The sequence below is a fragment of the Muscardinus avellanarius genome, assembly GCF_963383645.1.
Source record: "Muscardinus avellanarius genome assembly, chromosome: 8".
Lineage (NCBI taxonomy): Eukaryota > Metazoa > Chordata > Mammalia > Rodentia > Gliridae > Muscardinus > Muscardinus avellanarius.
The window spans coordinates 27,547,553-27,570,314 of NC_137794.1; the positions used below are offsets into that span (position 1 = coordinate 27,547,553).

Genomic DNA, 22,762 nt, shown 5'->3' on the forward strand with positions numbered 1-22,762 from the left:
GTTGAGGTACAGTAGTAATGATTTCATATAAATCTTTTTTTTTATTGGTGCACTGCATTCATACATCATAGTGGGATACAAACTTTTGTAGACATACATGCACACATCGCCCAGTCAGCCCCCACCCGATCCCCACCCCATTCTCTCCCCATCCCTCCCTCCCATGCTTGGCTTAGTGGTTGACATCTAGTATTATAGCAATTTATCCAAAATTAACAATGATAATCTCACATAACAGTTTCATTTGTCTGATACCAAGCTTTTGATGACTTAAAGATAACATTTCAATATTTCTTTTTACTTTCTTTCTTACCAGAGAATATTTTTTTTTCTATTTTTTTAGGTTAAACTATCATATATTTATATATTTATTTTTCAGAAAAAAACTCTATCCTAATATCGAATATGGACTCTAGATACCCAAAACAATCTTGAAAAAGAACAAGGCTAGAAAATATATATTTTCTGATTTCAAACCATATAAAGCTACAATAATTGAAACAGTATACTACTATTCTAAAGGCATATATATATAAACCATTGGAGTTAAATAAAAGCCTAGAGCTAAATTCTTCCCTATATTGTCAAGTTATTTTTGACAAGGTTTCCACGAACATTTGGTGGTAGAAATAATAATATTTTAACTAAATATTGTTGAAACATAATAATTACATGGAAAAGAATAAAGTTGGACCCTTACCTAATCCCATATACAAATATTAACTCAAAATAGATAAAAGACCTAAATATAAATCTTAAGACTATAAACTTTTAGGAGAAAATCTGGGTCATAAAACCTCACAACACTGAAATTGGCAGTGATTTCTTGGATATGATTTCAATGGCACAGGCAACAGAAGAGTATACAAACTCCCTAAAAAATAAAAAAAAATATTGTATATCCAAAGACAATGTAAACAGAGTTAACAGTTACTAATAGAATGGGATAAAATATTTCCAAATGCTATATCTGAAGGTATATTAATATTCCAACTAGAAATCCTAAAAATTAACAACAATAAAGGCAAACAATACCATTTAGAGATAGGTAAAAGACTAACATAAATAGTGAATCTCCACAGATAACCAATCTTAGTTGACTGTTGGATGGAAACTCTTGTTTCTCTGGTTCTGGTGTGTGTTACCTATTTCTTCTTTGTAGTTAATCTCTTTGAGTATTTTCTCAAGTGCTGGTTTTGAAGACATAAATTCCTTCAGTTTCTGTTTGTCATGGAAGCTTCTTATTTCTCCATCTAATTTGATAGAAAGTTTTGCTGGGTAGGAAATTTTTGGCTGGAAGTTGTTTTCTTTCAGAGTTTGGAATATGTTACTCCAAGCCCTTCTGGCTCTCATGACTTGGTTTGGGAAGTCTGGAGTGATTCTAATTGGCTTGCCTCTGAATGTCACTTGGCCCTTTGTTTTTGTTGCCTTTAAGATTCTCTGCTTGGCTTCCACATTGGTCATTTTGACAATTATGTGGCGTGGGGATCCTCTTCTCCGATCCTGTCTAAAGGGAGTTTTATAAGTTTCCTGGACCTGTGTATCAACCTCTTGCTCTATGTTTAGAAAATTTTCTGCTATTACTTCCTTGAAGAGATTGTTGATCCCTTTGTTTTCACTTTCTTTTCCCTCCTCTATTCCAATTATTCTTAGGTTAGATCTCTTAAAATGGGCCCATATTTCTTCAATATCAGATTCCTGCTGTCGGATATTTTTTCCTAGATTAGAAACTATGCGTTCATTTTTGGAATGATCATCTTCTAAGAGCGAGATTCTGTTCTCCATGTGGTCTAACCGGTTGTTTGTGCTTTGAATTGAGGCCTTTACTTCATTAATTGCATCCTTTATCTCTTTTTGGCTCTCTCTGAGTTCTTTTTAAAGCACCTCTATTATTTCTACAGTTATTTTCCTGATTTGATCTTCTAGAAATCTCTTATTTTCTGTTTTACCGGGTTCTGATGTTGTGGGGTTGTGGGCATTCATTGCTCCAGTATTATTCCTCTTTCCCATGATTTCGGAAGTTTGTGCCTTCTCTGGGTTCTTCCCTTGGGTCACTATGACTTCACTTAAGGTGTTCTGGATCTCGAGTCAGTAGTATCTCAGACCCCACTACTCCTTTACTGGGTTGTATCACAGAGTCTCTGACCCAGAGAGTCGATAGAGGCTGCTTTAGACTGTGGGGGGGTGCCAGGTTGCACGTTCTCCTATGGTGTGATATCTCTGCCACCGCCACTCCCACACTGGGTCAAGTCCCAGGGAGTACAGTACTGGGATTTCTCCTCTGTGGCCCGCAATTTGACTCACTGTTCTTGAGTACGCAGATGTAGCTGTACTGGATTTGGTGAATTCTCTGCTGCTGCCGCCGGTGGCAATATGGCGCCGCTGCTACGCCCTCGGCCGTGAGGCTGGCGTATTTCTTCTTGGTTTTGATTTTCACTCTGAATCCCTGCGGCGTGTGCTGAGCTCAGCCACTGGGAGCTTTAGATTTTACCTGCGGCAAGAAATCCCGCCTGGCTGTTCCGCAGCGGCTCACCTCGGCTTGCTGTAGCCATCCGGTGAATTTGCCGCTGCCGCCAGCAGTATGGCAATGCTGCCGCGTCCTCGGGCGTGAGGCCGGTTATCTCCTCTGTGGCTCTGAGCTCTGTTCTCAGTCCGCTTTCTCTCTGGAGCCTGGTGATTTTTTTGTTTCTGGTGATGGTGTTTTCTGGCTATGAAAGGCGCTGATTTTGTGGTAATGGAGATTGGTTGTTAGCGGGGCTCTTAAGCCCCGCTTTTCTCGGTCGCCATCTTCCCGGAAGTCCTCATATAAATCTTGAACAACATGATTTCAAACTTTATCACTGTCTTATCAGCTAAAGACAAAAACACCAAAGAGGAAACACACCCCCTATCTTTGTCCCGAGTTCTGGGCAGAGGACACCCTCTGTCACTGTGCATGGAGTCCTGGAGTATTCCCCTTGTAATGATATTCTTGGTATGATCATGCTCAAGCAGTCAGGATTTCTGACGGACTTTATTGATGCTATCACAGAGATGATGATACAGTGTGCAAAACATAGCCTTATTTGGTGAGCATTTTAAAGTGAAGCCACATTCTCTAAACGCTTTGTTTTGATATGGGCTTATGCAGTGAATCGTTTTTCTAGTTTAACATCTATTTGAAGAAAAGGCTCGTGGGAATGCTGGCATCTATCTTTGTGCTGTGACTGCTCATTGCTGCTACTCCAGTTATTATTCACTATTTTTATTATGATCATTATCATTATTACAATCATTTAAAGTGTCATCAAGAGGAGCTCAAATATATGTTTATCTTAAGTGCTGATATCTTATAATTTAATGGTGGATATGTTCCTAAATGACTGCTCCAAAATAGCTCTCTCAGGGAAACACTATATTGGATTGGTCACATATGAGTAAACCCAGGCTAAAATTATTGCTTTTTGTAAATATGCATGCATATTTACATATAAACATTTACATATAAATATACATTTATAGCATAAAATAAGTTTGAGCTTAGTTTATTGCTACAAAACTAGAAAAAATATAGCTTGATTTTCTCTTTTGTGTCTATCTTTGTTTCATGGGAATTTAATTCAATTAATTTAATTTAATAATGGCTGATTTTGAGAAGGCACCTAAATCCTCTGAGATACTGACACTTATAAATTCTAGAGCTCCTTACAATAGTTTTATAACCAGTTATCTGTCTCACTTATAATATTTTTACTAACATATTTTAAACGAAATTTCAGAGACAATTATGCAAAATATGGTAGATAAATGGTAAAAGGAATGTCATAATCATTAAATGTGGTGAAAAATTCTCCTCTAGCTGCCCAGAGGCATTCTGGTTTCAGATGGGCTACAGTCCAGCCATTCATATATACTTACTATGACTTGTTTGAGACATTTTCACAAAAAATTTGCAAGGACAAATACAGACCTCTCTTTTTGCCCTTAGGATTCATTTTAATGTATTGAAAATAAGTACAAATTATTTCTGAATAGCTTAGAAGACTTAAATTGTTCTTTCTTCTCTGAATAGGTTATGTGGGTATGCAATTTATGTCGAAAGCAACAAGAAATCTTAACCAAATCTGGGGCTTGGTTCTTTGGAAGTGGCCCTCAGCACCCTAGTCAGGATGGAACCTTGAGTGATACAACTACGGGTGCTGGATCCGAGGTACCTAGAGAAAAGAAAGCTCGACTCCAAGAGCGCTCCCGGTCCCAGACCCCCCTGAGTACAGCAGCTGCCTCCTCCCAGGATGCCACCCTTCCCACTGCACCACCAGACAGGAGCAAAGGAGCCGAGATCTCTCAGCAAGCCCTGGGGCCAGAGCAGAAGCAGCCTTCATCCAGGTCTAGAAGTGAACCCCCAAGAGAGAGGTAAGCTTACCCTGTAAGCCAAAGTGAAGGTCATGCTTGGGGAACAAGACCACTTTCCAGCATTTGACTTCTGTTAGGAGGATTGTGTAGAAATACTACTTTCAACTCCATCTCTCAGAAGTCAACAATGGAACAAGGTGCTTTGACTATCTCTAGAGTGCCTGCTTCCTAAGAGACCTTTGTTGAAAATTCCTTTCATAACATGCACAGATATAAACATGAGTTGTATCACTTGATTGAGCTCCTGACTTCCATCCTTGAACTCAGGCAAGCTCTTAGATTATTGTTCATTTGTAGAATTCGTCCTTTAATTAAAAGCGCTCTCTGAAGCAATAAAATAGAGGAGCCTGACCTATTGAAAGGTGTGCTAGAACATCCTTCTTTGAGGACATTTCTTTTACGCTGAGCTCTGAGAAGTAGCTAGGAACTTAATTGAAGGGCAGTATGATGCTTCTGGTATCTACAGAGGCATATGGCCTGAAGCAAATGGTCTGGTATGGAGACCACATATGGGGTACTCATAGAACATAAGTAGCAGATGAAGAGTGGCAGGGAAGCACAGGTTAAAGTTTATAGATTTTTACCCTAAGCATTATAGAAAGCTGTTGAAGACTTAATCAAGGAATAATGTGAGCAGATATTTTACTACAATTGACTGCGTGATTAACTCATTAAATATATTCATGGCCAGACATGATGCTGTGCACTAGGAAATACTGCTAAGAATAACATGTGGAGGACCTAACTATAGTGAGGATTTGGACTAGGCTTGATTGCTTTGGTCTCTTATTTATCCACTGAGTAAAAGCTGCAAGTATGTCTCTTGCTCTGCTTTTCAAACAAATCTCATTTAATAAGATCAAGGACTTAAAAGTTAAAATACCAAAAAATATGGAACCAACCTATGTCTTCATCAACAGATGAATGGATTGCAAAATTATGGGAGGTACACACAATGGAATTCTACTCAGTAATAAAGAAGTAAATCAGTCATTGCAAGAAGATGGAAAGACTTGGAGAACATTATGTTAAGTGAGATCAGCCAAGCACAGAAAGAGAAGGGACATATGTTTTCTCTAATATGCCCAAAGTAGGGAGTATTGGTAATACCAGAGGGACTCCAGATAATGGAGGGGAAACCTCAGCAAAGCTAGAAAGGAAGGGTAGGAGAGGAAGAAGGCTGAGGTTGGTTAATGGAGGAGTTATATTCAAATATGTTTAAAAGTATGAATATAACATGGTTAACCTGGATACTCATTGTTGGGAGGGGGAAGGGGAAGTGGGTGGGGGAGAGGGCACCAGCACAGTCTGAATATATGCCATTTCCAATATGTTCCACATTTAAAAAAAAAAAAAGTGTTAAACTGGTCTGGATTATAGTCCTGACTTGGCCACAATATGCTGTACTAAAACACCTCTCAGGACTGTAGCAAGTGTAAATTAAGCTAAAAAAAAAAATGTGTTTCCAGATTAGGACATGGTGGACATTCAAAGAATATGACTATTATTCAAGTCTGCAGCCATAATATGTTTAGGAAATATTTAAGTAAATGCTGTGCCACGAATCAGAGAGTCTAACGATGACTGGGATATGGCCCCTTTTCTCACAGACCTGAGAAAGAGACCAGACAATATCTCAGAGAAGACATGTACCCAGTCAGTTAACCAGGATGCTGTTTTGATCAAGACTTAACAACGCACAGAGTACTTTGGGAGTCTTGGGGGTAAATGAAGTGAGTGCTGGGTTAATGTAGTAAGATATCCAGGAGAGTAGGAGCGTGGGAGAGGTAGACATAGTAGAGGACAATGCCTGAGGAGAGAATGAATGTACCTCAACTATTTGGAGACAAGATGGAAAGGACACCTGAGATACCTTGAGTGAAAGTAGAATTAAGGCTTTTGATGACAAATTCTTGTGTGTGAAGAAGAGACAAAATTATTAAAAGTGTAGTTTGGGACTATTATGAAGATATTAGCTTAAGATAAAGAATTTGGAGCTCCAACATTGCTGAAGAAAAAATAAAGTTCTTTTGATATACGGTAAAATGATATGAATTTCAAGAATGAAGACTAAGACATTTTGTTTTGACTTCTTAGATGGAATATAAATATTGATAAGGGCAATTACATTTATTGAGGATATAAGTAGATAACAGAATTGGGAGTATAGGAACAGGAGAAGAGAAGCCAGTGGCAGTAGAGGGTTGGGCAACTTCAAGGAGAAGCAGGGCTGATGATTTGTTTTCAGTTACTGAAGATTGTTTGATCCCATTTTGTGCACTTATCAAGACCCAGTGGAAACAAAACAAAGGTAGAAGTGAGAGAACGTTTAATTAGTAAAGCAAAGAAACCGAGAAGGAAGAACTCTCCATTTGTGTGACACTCTACTTTCATAAAGCATCTTCACAGATGGTGTGTCCTTTAACACTTGTATGAACTCTGCAAGGTAAGCAAGCATTATCTGTCAGCATTTCAAGACAAATATTGATTCAATATAAACTTCTGTCAAAAGCAGTTGTGCCTTGACAAGGTACTAAAAGTTTGTACACTTATCACACTCAGGAAAACTTTATTTAATAATGATTAATATGTGATCATATTAGATCCTTGACATTGTAAAACTGCAACCCCACTCTTGGGACCAGCTTCAGATCCAAAGCCCTTTCATTTCAAACAGACAGTATGACTTAAAATGGCTCAAGCATAACTGACCATGCTTCTATTCATTTTCCTGGCCATCTGAAACCCTTTATTCTTTCTTCCTACCATCACCGGCATCTCACCCCACCCTACAACATTGTAGCACTTGCATCTTTACTAACTTACAATAGATATTGTCCCCACTTTCCCAGTTTGTATTTGTTTCTCTCCTTCATTCCTGTCATCTGGTTTTACCAGTCAAATGATATTACCTCTGAAGAGCTTTCTCTTCAAGCCCATGGATCTCAAAAGAAGTGTTGAGTAACTTCCATCTTATTTATACTTTAGATCATGTAAATCCAGAACACTCAGCTAAGATTCCTAATTTTTGCAACTTTAGGTCTAGTAGCTAGAGGCCCCAAATTAGATGGATCTCATTGTACAGAGAAGTACTGAAAGGGACAACTCTAGGATACATTCACAGGGTTCAAAGATTGCCGCACCCTTTCCCTCTATGTTTAGCTTTGCCCGTGCATTCCACAGCAGGGAGACAAAGTAGAAGTCCTTGTTTTCCTTTTTTGGACCCTATTCTGAAATGAGTGGGAGGGATCAAGGGAGGAAGTATGAATAGCAATTTAAGAATGTCACCATTTTTATTATTTTTACTTGAGTAGGTTAGAATGTAGGCTAGGGCCGGGTGTTATTTCCTAACCAACTCTTAAAAAGCATTGGGTTGCACAGGACCAAGTCAAAACTGTCCTACTATTGAAGCGCTACAAGATTTATTTTCTGAAACGGACATATATGTTTCTATTTAAATTTCTTTGAAAGTTTCAGTTATAAGAAGAGACTTTGAAATCATGGACATATCATCTTTTGCTCCTATATCATCACCTATATTATTTTAATGTATAACACTTTCTAGTCTTTGAGTCACAAGCAGAGGGTAGGGTAAACTCTGGCCATTTACTGAATTAATTCAATAGTGCTTAGTACCGATTTGGTTAAGATACATGCAAACTTTAACGTGTGAGAACAAGTTGCTAAGTTCTTGAATATGCAGGTTTAATGCGGCTCTTCATCACCTCGATTTTTAACGAGACATTGAATTCTGGCTATTGGGAATGATTTAAGGCTCGTATAGGAAGAAAACCACGTTTCTTAGGTCTGGTTTTGTAAACTGTCTCCTTCTGGCTGTTCCTCTGCGCACACAGGAAGAAGGCCCCGGGGCTCTCCGAACAGAACGGCAAGGGCGCCCCGAAGGGCGAGAGGAGGCGCGCGCCCAAGGCCTCGGCGCCGCCCGCGGAGGGAGCCGCGGAGGAGCGCGAGCGGAGGGAAAGGCGGGAAGGCCGGCGGCTGGAGAAGGGGCGCTCGCAGGACCACGCCGACGCGCCGCCCCCGCGCGAGGCGGGCCCCGCGGCGGCCGAGGACCGGCAGCGGCCGGAGGAGGAGTACCAGACCCGGTACCGCAGCGACCCGAACCTGGCGCGGTACCCGGTGCCGGCGCCGCCCGAGGAGCAGCAGATGCGCATGCACGCCCGCGTGTCCCGCGCGCGGCACGAGCGGCGCCACAGCGACGTGGCCCTGCCGCGCACCGAGGCCGCGCCGCCCGAGCCCCGCGCCGCCCGGCGGCCCGCGCCCGCGCCCGCGCCGCGGCCCGCGCCCCGCGCCGGGCCCGCGCCCGCCGCCGCCGCCGCCGCGCTGGTGCGCAAGGCCAAGCGCGAGAAGCTGGAGACCATGCTGCGCAACGACTCGCTCAGCTCCGACCAGTCCGAGTCCGTGCGGCCGTCGCCGCCCAAGCCGCACCGCCCCAAGCGCGGCGGCAAGAAGCGGCAGATGTCGGTGAGCAGCTCGGAGGAGGAGGGCGTGTCCACGCCGGAGTACACGAGCTGCGAGGACGTGGAGCTGGAGAGCGAGAGCGTCAGCGAGAAAGGTGAGGCGGGGCGGCGCGCGGCGGCGGGGCGGGGACAGCGCGGGCCCCGCCCACAGGCGGAGCAGCCCGCGAGCCCTCCTCCACTCTACTTTTTTATTTGTGTGTGTGTTGTAGTAGGGGTGGAGCCCAGGGGCTTTTCTACCTCCAGGCTATACTCCCAGACTATCGCATACTTTATTTGGAAACAGGGTCTCACCAAGTTGCTGAGAGCCTCACTGAGTAGCTGAGGCTGGCTACGAACCCGCGCGATCCTCCTGTCTCAGCCTCCCAAGCGCGGGGATTACAAACGTGTGCCATCATGCCCGGCTCATTTATGTATTTTAACCATGGGATTAAAGGAAAAAACCACATGCGTTGAGTTTCAAGAGTTTCTTACTGATTCCATTCCTGTCATTCTGGGAAATACAGTATGTACTTTTATTTTTTAAGTTATTTGGGGATGGAACCATGTGTCTGGGAAAGATAACTTCATTGCTAGAAAACATAAACTGTGCCCTGTAGAGGCAACTATAGTGATTTTCCCCTCCAAAACTTCAGTTGTGTATATGCCAGTTAAAAGGATTACTTTTTTTTTTCAAATTTCAAATTAATCGTCCTCTCCTCACAATTTGAGAAGTTACTTTATAGTTACATGATGCATGGCGGCATGGTATTATACATTGGGTTTGGGACTGAGCTATGAAGTTCACATTCCAAAAGTTTTTGAAACGTGGCATGAGAGGCTTTTTTTTGGGAGGGGGTCTACATCTCTACTGTACAATGCTATAGAAATAGGAAGATGTTTAAATCTAAATTAATTAAAATCAGCATACTTAGGCATGGTGGAGAAAGGACAGGAGGATCACAGTTTGTGGACAGCCTCAGCTACTTAGTGAGGCCCTTTGCAACTCAGTGAGACCTTGTTTCAAAATTTTTTTTAGAAAAGTATAAAAAAGAGGGTTGTGAGTGTAACTCAGAGGTAGAATACCCTTGAGTTCCATCCCCAGTACTGCAAACAAAACAAAACAAACCCAGCAAACTTAAAAATTCGATTCATTTTTCACCCTAATAACATTTCAAGTACCCAAGAGGACAAAAAGTCTCTTTAGATTGTGCTGGTCTAGAAAATATTTCAATTTAATATCAAGATTACTTGTTCTCTTAAAAAAGTATTCTCATTTTGCTGCTATTCAATCAGACTTAAACTGACTCTGGTTCTAACTTTGATGATGGTAGTCATCATCATATGGTAGTGTTGAGGACCTTGAGTGTTTCTTCATGATACTACTTTTTTTTTTTTTTTTTTGGTGGTGGTACTGGGGTTCCTGGAAGCCCTTCTACCTCCGGGCTACACTCCCAGACCTATTTTTACATTTTTATTTGGAAACAGGGTCTCCTAAGCCAGTGTGCGCGGCTGGCTTCAAACCTGCGTGATCCTCCTGTCTCTGCCTCCCAAGCGCGGGGATTACAAGCATGCACCACCACGCCCAGCCCATGAGACTACTTTTTAAAATTCTTTGCTTCCTTTATAATTGACAAATTGTATACTAAATATGACCAATATTATTTAGAAATCACTTTGCTTCCTCATCTCTTGTGTCCAAACTGCATGCACACATTCTTCCCATGTCTGGCATATATATATGTATATGTATATGTATAGATATATATGTTAGAAAACACAAACATATATATATATATGTTTGTCATATATATGCCAAATTTCATGCTCTTTGTAGAAACAGTTAAGACACTCATTCTATTAATATTGCAAACCAACATGAAAGAGTTGTCTTTGGAACTAAGATACATGTAGAATTGGTTTGGCTCTTAAGCTTACCTTCTGACGACTTATTTTTATAAAGTGCTCACTGTCTATTGGTGGCTTAAAAGTCAGTTGGTGAGTAGACATCGTTGACTCCCTTTTGTTTGCTCCTTGAAGCAATAAAGTGGGTGTCAAAAATATGTAAATAGATGCACTTAATTGTTGAACATGTAACTCTTGGTGGACATAAATATGTATAGTTTCCTCTGCATCAAATCTTACTGAATATATGTTATAAATCACAGTTGGCATGGAATCAGACAATCAAATCCCCACATTGCGTGTGTAGCACAGATGATGAAAGGAAATCTGAGTAGTGGCGGGGGTCATTGGCAGAACAGTGCTGGTGTGATTAGAGGAAACTGTTGCCTCTGCACACTGATGTTTCCTTGGGAATTTATTATTCTAGACACTTGGATGACATCTGGGATGTTCACACCTCTAGAGCTCTTCATTTGGGAAAGGAGTATCACATAAACGTTTATCTGAAACAGGCAATTCTGTTTTAACTTATAATTAATATCATCCTCAAGTAAGTTTTTTATTATATTTCAATCAAAGTAGTTGTTCTGGGCAATTTAACAAGACCCTTTCTCAAAATACAAACAATGAAAAAGATCTGGGGGTGTAACTCAGTGGCAGAGTGCTGTCTAACATGTGCCAGGCCCTTGATTCAATCCCCAGGACCGCAATAAGAAAGAAAGGAAAAGAAAGGAGAGGAAGAAAGACAACACAACCTTTACATTCAATTTATAAACTTTTTACATATAGTTTAATTTTATTCACACATACACCTAACTATTAAAAATGACCCTTATCTACTGAGATTATGTAAAAGTTGAGGTCCATTACCATGTCTTAAAAATAAGTGTTTTTCCTATTACTGTTGCCAAGTAGGAAAAATTGAACAACTCTTGTCTATTTGCTTATAAATATTAACTAATATAAATTTCCCTTCACAGAAGAAAAATGTAACAACTCTTGCTTACAAAGTAGCAGCTTGATTTAAATGAAATATACAATATAATCTATTGAGATAAGGTCTAGTGAAGATATGCTTCTTAAAAATTGAAGGAAAAGGTCTCTTAGTAAAGGAAGAGACCAAGATGTTGACACTGTTAAGGAGAGAAAGAGATAGTGCAAGTTCTAGGAAAAAAAGAAAAATGGAAAACATTGCTACCTTGTTCAGGGGGGCAAGCCACTTATACTTACAAATAACTTTATGTATAGGTCTTAGACCGAGAAGGACTTGCAAAAAAACTTGGCTTTGGATAACAGAATGTCCTTTCTTCTTTATCTTCCTGCTGACTTTGAATCAACAACAATAAAAAAAATCCAACAAAAATTAATTTTGCTTTTGAACATAACTTTTTATTCCATATCTTCTTTCATCCATTCTTCCTTTCTTTCTTCCTTAGGGTCTTTCACACGTCAAGCATGCACTGTACCATGTGCTATGCCCCTATTCCCTGCCTTTGAACTTTTAAAGTGCTCATGAATGGCGTCAGAGGTTAACTTGAGATGTTTATAGATGATGAGGGGCAAGTAGCCTGCATTGGGACAGATCTTGCCAAGTAGGCAGGAGTGTGTGATGATAGAGGAGAAAGCCATCTGTATGACACATCTCCCAGAGAATTGACGCTCAGAGACATTAGGTTCAGCAGAGCTGGAAGTGAGAAGTGGAGCTTCAGCTTGGTATATTTCCTCAAAATTTGATGATAGAACAACCATAACACATTCTTCTTAATTCTTCCAATCATCTCGCTCTTATCTCCTTACATACAGTGAAGGCCCAACATTTAATTCCTACGTAGAAATCAGTGAAAGGGTTGAGGTAGAATCAGAGAAACTAAAAAAGGGGTTTCCCTCCTGTAGGACTCCCACCCTCACCATCCAGCATTGCTCTTCACATCGTATTTACCCTAAAGTGAAGGCTACCAGCTTACACACCCCATTCATTCATAGCTGCCAGTGATGGAATTACTATTTATTATAGCAGCATAGCTAAAAAGATCTACATGGACACTCTCATGAACTACACACAAAAATGTAGCCAGTGCTGGATCTCAAGCATGAATGAACAACAAAGTTCATGAGATATGAAGAACACTAGCTAAATGAACTACAAGAGAGCAAGATAATCCAAGACACATTGACTATAGAAACAATCAATTCAAGAGCAGAAGAGTGCTTAAAACCAAATAGAACAAAATGCTACACACCTTGAAGTTTGGTACATTTGAAATGCTCAAGCCTCACCCCCAGGGAATTGTTGCCTTCCCAACACACAGATATTATGTGTAAAATATTTCTGTGTGTAGCCGGGCGTGTTGGCGCATGCTTGTAATCCCCGCACTTGGGAGGCTGAGACAGGAGGATCCCGCAGGTTCAAAGCCAGCCTCAGCTGGTTTAAGAGACCCTGTTTCCAAATAAAATATAAAATAGGTCTGAGAGTATAGCCCAGAGGTAGAAGGCCCCTGGGTTCCATCCCCAGTACGATATATATGTGTGTGTGTGTGTGTGTGTGTGTGTGTGTGTGTGTGTGTGTGTGTGTGTATAAAGCTGGGCATGGTGGCACATGCTTATAATCCTAGCATTTGGGAACCTGAGATGGGAGGAATGCAGGTTCGTGGCCAGCCTCAGCAACTTGTGAGGCTCTCTGCAATTTAGTGATAAAGAATAAAATTGGCTGGGCATGTAGCTCATAGGTGGAATGCCCCTGGGTCCAATCTCCAGTACCACAAAAAGTAATGTTCTGGATACAAAACTCGTAGCATCCATGCATTTCAACAGAAATATATGGACAAAATACAAGGCTATCCAAATGGACTCAAGGTTTCAAGCTTGCCTGCAGGAAGCCAGGCAAGTGACTAGCCAGGAAATAGAATATCATGATCTAAAACTTTGAAATAAAGCTAGAGTAAAGCTTCCTTTGGGTCTAGGAAAAGGAAACCATGAAATTTACCAATAGGAAAATCTTTACAGTCTTTGGAATGCTGATAAGTATGCACAAATGTAGTAATTGTAAAATCTAAGATCCCCAAACCATTAAAGATGCCAGTAATAAAGGTGAAAACTAGTAAACTTAGAAGTTCAGACATAAACCAGGTTATATACAAAAATAAAGAGTTAAATGACCTTTGCACTTCTCATCAGCAATGAATTCTAGTCAAAGTAGAGCAAAATAACATTGGAATTATAATTGTAAAAATATTGAGACCATCAGTCAACTTCAAGTTCTCAGAAAGTCTACTTTTGCATCTCTTAAAATAAATTACCTAAGGCTGATCGTGGTGGCACACGCTTGTAATCCCAGCATTTGGGAAGCTGAGGCCAGAGGATCTCGGTTTGCGGACAGCCTCCGCTACTTAGTGATGCTCTCTGCAACTCAGTGAGACTCTGTTTCAAAATAAAGAATAAAAAAAGGGGCTCGGAATGAGGCTGTGATCCGGGGCCAGGAGCCGGGAGCCCGGGCCGAGTGCTGTGGCTGGACCCATAGCCGAGAATAAATATGGCAGAGCTTTCCGAGCCAGAAGGACCAGTAGATTGGAAAGAACAATGTGTAGCTGTAGAGTCTCAGCTCATGAAATTTAGAGTTCAAGCAAGCAAGATACGAGAGCTCTTAGCAGAGAAGTTGGCTCCTAAGATGATGGCAGCCAGGCTTCATCTTTCAAGAGGAGATTGAAAGTCTCTAAGAACCCTTCAGTCCAGGAGGAAGGAGGCAATGATGCTGACATCAGTGGTTCCCAACACAGCGCCTAGCCAAAGCATCCAGTGTTGGTTCTTGGTCAACAAATGCCATATATGTGCTAAAGTTTCTAATTAGTGTTGTAGTCTCTCACTGTTATACCTAAGTAGCATCTCATGGACAACTGAAGAAAGCCTGTGACTTCAGAAAAAAAAATAATCAGGAAAAACATTGCCTATTTAGGGAAAAGGATACAAAGCAAGATGAGCAAAACCCCTATTATTTAATATTTCAGAAAGAAAGGAAGGAATAGTACAACCATGAAACAAGGAATGTTTGAAAAGTAAATAAGGACTCTTGAAAAATTGGCTGGGCATGGTGGTGCATGCCTGTAATCCTATACTTGGGAAGCTGAGAAAGGAGGATTGAAGGTTCAAGAACAACCTCAGCAAGTAGTGAGACTTTCATCAACCTAGTGAGACCTGGCTCAAAAGATAAAGTAGGACGGGGGGTGGGTGTAGCTTGAAGGTAGAATGTTCTTGGATTCAACCCCTAGTACCACCAAGAGAGGGGAGGAAGGGAGAGAGAGAGAGAGAAGGAGGAGGAGGAGGAGGGAAATATATAGTAGATGAAATGGCAGTCTTAATAGAAAGGTTGGAATGTAGAGTTAAGGGAAGTTCTGGGTAGGTCAAGGAAAATGTAAAATATGAGAAAAGATGAAAAGGTTAGAAGTCAGCCCAGTATGTCCAAGTTCAAAATGGCAGGAGGTCTGAAGGTAATAAAATCAATAAAACAATACAAAAAGATAATTGAAGTACACAAGATTTCAGATGAAAAGCGTCTAAGCACCTGTCACAACAGTTAGAAATATTGTCCACACAAGGTACACCATCATGAAATTTCAGAATATATAGATCAAAGAAACATTCTGCAAGCTTTCAGAAAAAAAATGTCACATACAAAGGTCAGAAATGGTTTCACATCTCAAAAGCAGCAGGAGAAGTTAGAAGATAATGAGACAATGTCTTCAAAATTCTGAAGGAAAATTGTATCAAACCCAGAATTCTGTTCTGAGGTAAAATGCAAATTTAATTTAATTTGAAAGATCTATCTTATCTATCTATCTATCTATCTATCTATCTATCTATCTATCTATCATCTATCTATCTATCTATGGTACTGGGGTTCCTGGAAGCCCTTCTACCTCCAGGCTACACTACCAGACCTATTTTTTATACTTTTTAAAATTTGGAAACGGTCTCTTAAGCCAGCGCGGCTGGTTTCAATCCTGCGCGATCCTCCTGTCTCTGCCTCCCAAGAGCGGGGATTATAAGTGTGTGCCACCATGCCCGGCTAAATAAATATACTTTAAAGACAAAAAAAAAGAATAAAAAATAGTGCTGGGGGTGTCACTTCGAGGTAGAATGCCCCTGGGTTCCATCCCCAGTGCCGCAAAATAAATAAGTAAATAAATAATTACTTAAGGATGTATCTACTCAGAAAACTAATAAGAATAAATAAATTGGGATCAATAAGAAGTAGTGGCTGACACAGGAGGATCCTGGTTCACAGACAGCCTCAGTTACTTACATCCTATGCAACTCAGTGGGACCCTGTTTCAAAATAAAGAATAAAAAATAGGGCTGGGGGTGTAGTTCGGATGTAGAATGCCCCTGGGTTCCATCCCCAGTATAGCAAAATAAATAAATATAAATAAAAATAAATATGGGGAACTGGCCCAGAGACATAATGAAAAGAAATTCCTGAATTACCTGTGTGCAGAAAACAATCTGCTCAGATTAAAAGTTGAAATAAAGCCGGGCGTGGTGGCTGCACTTGTAAATCCAGCATTCAGGAGGCTGAGACCAGAGGATTGCGTTTGCAGACAACTGCAGGTACTTAGGCTCTCTGCAACGTAGTGAAACCCTGTTTCAAAATATAGAATAAAAAATAGGGCAAGGGCACCGGACGTGGTGGCACACGCTTGTAATCTCCGCGCTTGGGAGGCGGAGACAGGAGGATCACGCAGGTTCGAAGCCAGCTGCACTGGCTTGAGACTCTGTTTCCAAATAAAAATATAAAATAGGTCTGGGAGTGTAACCCGGAGGTTGAAGGGTTTCCAGGAACCCCAGTACCACCAAAAAAAAAAAAAAGGGGGCAAGGGGTGTAGCTTGGAGGTCAAATGCCCCTGGGTTCTATCTCCAGACCCCCCCCACACACACACACACGAAAAGTTGAAATAATTTCTAGAAGACACCAAGCAGAACATCTTTAGGAATAATGTCATGGATTTAAAGACATATCCAAAGACTAATGAGTTGGAGAGCTTGTATCTTCAACAATAAAAATAACTAATTAAAAGTGAGAAAAAAATTAAACTATGTAAATAAACTATGGTTCCCAAATGAAGCAAAACAAGTGATATGGTTTTATTAATTTATTGTTTGTTTCTTTTTATGTGTTTTTAATGGTGCATTTTAGTCTCACATCATAATGTAAATCATGTTGACATGACATACATGCACACAGCATTTGGCGCCTCCTATTTTCTTATTTCCCCCCTTCCCAATGCAGAGTACTGTGATTGACATTGGCATATCCATATATATACACATAGTTGATGGTTGTATTTCCATTAATAAACCCCAGTCTTCCTCCTCCCCTTCCCTTTAGACCTTCTCTCTGGGTCCACTGAGGATTCTCCTCCATTACCTGGAGTTCCTCTTGTGTCCCAGTTACTCCCTAGCTTGCTCATATTAGAGAAAACATATGACCCTTTCACTTTCTGTGGTTGGCTATCCTCACTTAACATGTTCTCCAGGTCCTTCCATCTTCTTGCAAATGAAATAGTTTTGTTCTTCTTTATTGTTGAGTAAAATTCAATTTGTGAGTATTACCCATAATTTTTAATCCATCTGTTGATGGACACCTGGTTTGGTTCTATAATTTGGCTATTTGAATTGTACTACTATGAACATGAGTATGCATGTATTACTGTAGTTGACATGATTTTAAATTACTGATACAGCCCATTGAATAAGTAACTTAGGTACTTTTCTCTGTCAAAGAACAGATACCCTGACAGTGCATCTATAGAAAAGGAAATTTAATCTTTGGATATCATTGTTTTTTACTAGATTCTGAAAGATTCACATGAAATAATATAATAAAAGCCAATTACTGGCTTTACAGTTGTAAAAAACAAACCAACCCTCTTCTACATTAAACACTTGTATATATCTTTGTGGTTGGATATAAATATTGTGTCCATGTTTAAAAAAAAATAAAACAAAAATGGGAGTGGAAGGGCTTTAGAGAGGGGAGGAACCGTGGCATAGGGAAGCACATAAATATTCTCATTTAAGAGGGACATGAACAGAAACTGACTACTATAGCTATCCATTATTGCAAGGCCTTATTTGTTTTATTATTGTGATTTGCATGATTAAATTTGATAGCCAATAAAATAGAAATATACAAAATATTCTATTTAATTTCCTGATTGTTAAGTTGCAAGTAATCCATTTTGGTGTTTCCTTGTGCCTTCTGTAATTGGCATTTTAGCAGTTAGAAATTCAAGACAGTGGTAGCTCCACAAGGAAATGTACCAGCATTGTCTTATCCTTTTATGCTGTTCTGTCTTTGTTTTCTCTTTATCCATCAGTCTTTTATCAAGTTCCTGTTATGTGACAGGCTCCTACCAGGCTTTGGTAAACACTGATTAGAACACAGCACCTCCACCGACTAGTTCTCTCAGTAGAGCCCACCTCATTTCTTTTGTGCTTTCCCCTTTTATGTCCTCCTGCTTTGGCCCTTTCCCACACAGGGTGATGAACACAAATTTTGAGACTCTCTCTCCACCTCTCAACTTTCAACTAAGTACTTTCTAGTTTCTTCTTTAATTTCCCCCCTTCATTTAAGCAGAAGAAAGAAATTATTATAGGACAACAGTTCAGCAATACAGTTGGATAAGGTGATATTTAGCACTAATGCATAGTTAGTTTTTACCTGTTTCCCCTAGCCTGATTTTCTTTGGTGTTACAAACTACAGAGATATGAATAACCAGGAGAAGAGAAACCACTGTAAAGTACTATTGAGGGAATATAAATTTAATTTTTCCTCTCAATTACTACAGAAGATAGATGAGTTCATATGTTAGATATTTTGGTTAGAGAGAGACTGTGTGAGTCTGGGAACTACTTCAAACAATGGAATGTGGAATGGACACTATCTTAATTATCTATGCAATTTAAAACTTGGAAAGAGATTGAGAGAACAAAAAACTGTGTCTGCATAGATGTGTATCTTCTGAGCTCTAGATGTGTATCTTCTGAGCTAACATGCTAATTCTTAATCTCTATTTTCTAATATATGTATTAAAAGTTTGGAAATTATGATGATAAAAGGCCATATTTTCAGTTTTAGTTTCTGTCTAATATATAAATGACCAAAAAAATCTCCTTGGTTCTAAAATAGGAGATATGACTAAAAACTTCTATAAAAGGAAAGAAATTAGGTTTGTAAATCTAACATGATTATATCCAATAACATTTCTTCAAAATTAGTTCATAGCTAGAAATATTAGTCACTTAGTTGTATCTGATAGAAAAATTCTATTCTTGACTCAAGAGAAACTAAATTAACATCTGGCTATTTTGTTAAAAATAACCATCCAAATTTTATATGGAATTTATGTTATGTTTTAACAGAACATTTTAAAGAATGTGTAGCTAAGTGTCATTTTAAAGGGAAACATTTATGCTTCCAAGTCCATTTAGAAAATAATTTGAAATTGATGATTTCAGTGTTTCTTATTTTATCTTAGTATTTTTCAGTATCCTTTTAAAATGCAGAATCATACTGCAGTGTTTTTGACCCATTTTGTCCAGTGAATGAAGGGTTGCTCTGTGTTTGGTTCAATTTAACAGAATAGCAGAATCTCAGCTCTGGGGGAGACTAAGCAGCAACAACAACAACAAAAAAAAATTAACACATGACTGAACAGAGAAGGAAACATTGTGGGTCTTGTGACCTGTCATATTCTTTGTCCTTTGATGCCCTTTTCTCTTTGCAGTTGGACGAGCTTGGGACTCTCTTGTTCCCAGCACCAAACAAACCCTCGGAGAAATAGTATTTAGTGGGTCCACAGTCTGGGGCCAGTTCTGGCAGTCTAGATTCTAACAGAGACCTGAGACCAACCAGGTCCCAGGTTTGTACTTCATTCTGCTGATTCCAGGTCCCTGGACCCTTGTGGCTGATCCACTGTATATCTCTCTCTAGTACTCAAGGTTTGCCTGCCCTCACAAATCACTCTTGGAGTTTGAGGCTGGATCCCTAGCGACTAACTTCACTGATGCCAACTACCATATGGAAATGCAGATATTACTTTCCTTATCATTCCTCACACACCGTAGGACATCACTCACTCTTACTGCTATGCTGGATTTATTACTTATTGGCTACGGCCATTTTCTTTGCTTGTTTGTTCCAACTACTGAATTGAACTTCCAAAGTTGGGTTCTTTCTAAAAGCACCCGTTCAGTCCCAACGGGAAAATCTCATTTTAATTCTAGTAAACTCTTCTGCGGCTGCTGTGTACTGGATAATAATTCTGTTAGTTTCCTAGGACTGCCATAACAGGGTGCCACAGACTAGCTGACTTAAACAATAAGCCAGCAGTGGTGGCGTACGCTTGTAATCCCAGCATTCCGGAGGCTAATACTGGAGGATGGCAGTTTGTGGACAGCCTCAGCTACTTAGTGAGGCCCTCCACAACTTAGTGAGACCCTGTTTCAAAATAGAGAACAAAAAATAAGGCAGAACAAAAAATAGCAGCTTGGAGTTCGAATGCCCCTGAGTTCCATCCCCAGACCTGTAATAATAATAATAATAATAATAATAATAATAATAATAGCAATTTATTTTCTCAGAGTTTTGAGGACGAGAAGCCCTAGATCAGTGTTGGCAGGGTTGGTTCCTTATAAGGGACATGAGGGAAGGGTCTGTTTCATGTCTCTCTGATCGACTTTCAGAGGACTCTTTCTCCCTATGTCCTCACATGATTCTTTCTCATTAAATGTCTATGTCCAAATTTCTTTTTCTTTCTGGGAGAACTGAGGATTGAACCCAGGGGTAGTCTACTCCCATGCTATACCCCAGCCCTTTTTTTATTCTGTATTTTGAAACAGGGTCTCACTAAGTTGTGGAGGGCTCACTAAGTAGTTAAAGCTGACTACGAACCTGTGATCCTTCCGTCTTAGCCTCCCAAGTACAAGGATTACAACTGTGTGCCACCACACCAGGCTCAAATTTCTTTTTCTTATAAAGACACAAGTCATAGTATATTAGAGCCCTCTCTAATAACCTAATTTTAATTTAATAACTTCTTTAAAGACTCTATCTCCAAATACAATTACATTCTGAGGTAATATATATGGGTTAAGATTAAGAAATGAGTTTGGAGGAAGATATAATTTAATACATGATCATATTCATAAAAAAGAGGCCAAGACACACACACACACACACACACACACACACACACACACACACGTGTAAGCCTTTTTTTTTATTTGTTTCCATTTTGGGTACTTGGGTATTTGTTTAACTATGCAATTTATAACATCATTAAAAATCTTACTGAATAATTAATTTATGAAGATGTATCCATGACCATAAGGATACAGTAGTCATAGTCATAGCTAGAGAATAAGCCCCTTAAGCATATTTAAACTCTCAAAATCCGAAGTTTCATCATTTTAGAAACTATGAATTGTACTCTTATGGGGAAGTTGTAAGAAATAAATGTGATAATGTGCATGTATCTCTGGATGCTTTAATTTGACATATAGCAAGTTATTAATAATAGTTTTGTGTTGGAGAAATAGGATGTATAAATAATACAGGAGGTAGGTGGCAAACTGAAGTGTCAAGGTTTCATATTGAAGCTGGGGTGGAGATCGGGCAGTTAGAAGCCATGTGCCACCCCAGTGAGAGACGAGCGTCATGAGGAATGGAAGATGAGAACACATGCTGTTCTGGAGCACTGTAAGTGCTGTGGAAAGAAAAGGGCCAAGGCTTACAGGTCAGGGGAACACGTTTTAATTCTAATTCTGTCTAGAACTGGATCACCCTGGGCAACAGAATGAAAGAATTAGATCAGTGATCCTCATCTTCAAATGTACTTTCCAGTCTTGGGGTACTCTTAAAACTTAAACATATGGCAAGAAGAGAAGTAATTCTGATTTAATGAATGTGAGTTAGTGCTAGTGTGCATTATAACCACTTGAAAGGTTTCTAAAAGATACCAATGCTCAGGCCCCAACCTTAGAGGTTCTGATTCCCTTGTTCTGGTTTGGGGCCTAAATGTTGTTATTATTTTTCAGGATTTTGCCAGTGATCCCAATCTTCAAGGATTTTTCCAGATATCAAACCTGACCCTTCATAAGTTATCATGGTTGGGTTCTTTCATGTCATAAAATAAGTTTTCAATTTGACTGAAAAATAATTAAAAATGGCTCAACTTATGTTTGAAAAAATAAAGAGTTGAATATGTTCATGCTTGAGAATTCTAACCCAGGTACTTTGAATCATTTTCTGGAGGCTGAACAGGTGTTCATTCTGCGCAAGATACCCTTGTATTCCTTGAGACTTTGCAAATGAGGGAGAGATTTAGAACAGAAGAGTTACCTTGCAAATATTTGGAAGAGGAACTAAAAGTAAGCCCTACTTTGAGATAACAGGTGGGAAACTAATTCCCAGAGTCCAGAGTCTTACACTGTGTAGGGATTGTGACTGTCCTAACTTTCTCATTCCAGTTGGTTCATTGGTAATACTCTTGCAAATTGTGTCACCATGCATACAGAATGAAATCAAGAAGCTTCAGCACTCAGGATTCAGTGTAGCTTCAAACTGTCTTCAAAAACTCACCCTCGCTAGTGCTCTGTGCTTCCTGACTGAATAGTATTCATTCTGTCTTTCACACCATATATTTTTTCATCTCTGTAAGTAATAATTATTTTTGTGGTGCTGGAGATTGAATCCAAGGGCATTCTACCTCTGAGCTATTACTCCAGCCCTATTGTATTTCTTCTCCTTTTGAAGCAGGGCTTCACTACATCACTGAAGTTGCTGAGCCTGGCTCGAACCTGCCACCCTCCTATCTCAGCATCCCCAATATTGGAATTACAGGTGTGCACCACCATGCCCTGTAATATCCCCATTATTTGACATCATTCTGCCTTGTAAAGCACCCTCCAGATCTAGCTATGACTTAATCTTTACTTCCTCCTCATTATTCTCTTG

General features: G+C 39.8%; 2 protein-coding genes across 2 annotated transcripts in view; both read left to right on the plus strand.

The window, feature by feature from the left end:
* Window positions 1-4,054: 4,054 nt before the first annotated feature.
* On the plus strand, window positions 4,055-8,658 carry LOC308266015 (regulating synaptic membrane exocytosis protein 1-like; the record flags this gene model as incomplete). Its single annotated transcript, XM_080700073.1, has 2 exons — window positions 4,055-4,392; window positions 8,247-8,658. Coding segments are annotated over 2 exons (750 nt in total), but the record flags the coding sequence as incomplete, so codon positions are not given.
* Window positions 8,659-8,742: 84 nt separating this feature from the next.
* The window catches only part of LOC308265769 (regulating synaptic membrane exocytosis protein 1), a gene marked incomplete at both ends in the record, with an annotated part of 229,736 nt that continues 215,716 nt past the window's right edge, over window positions 8,743-22,762 (plus strand). The window contains one exon of the mRNA XM_080699656.1: window positions 8,743-8,965. Within this exon, the coding sequence (XP_080555782.1) occupies window positions 8,770-8,965 (196 nt within the window). The remainder of the gene's footprint in view (window positions 8,966-22,762) is intronic.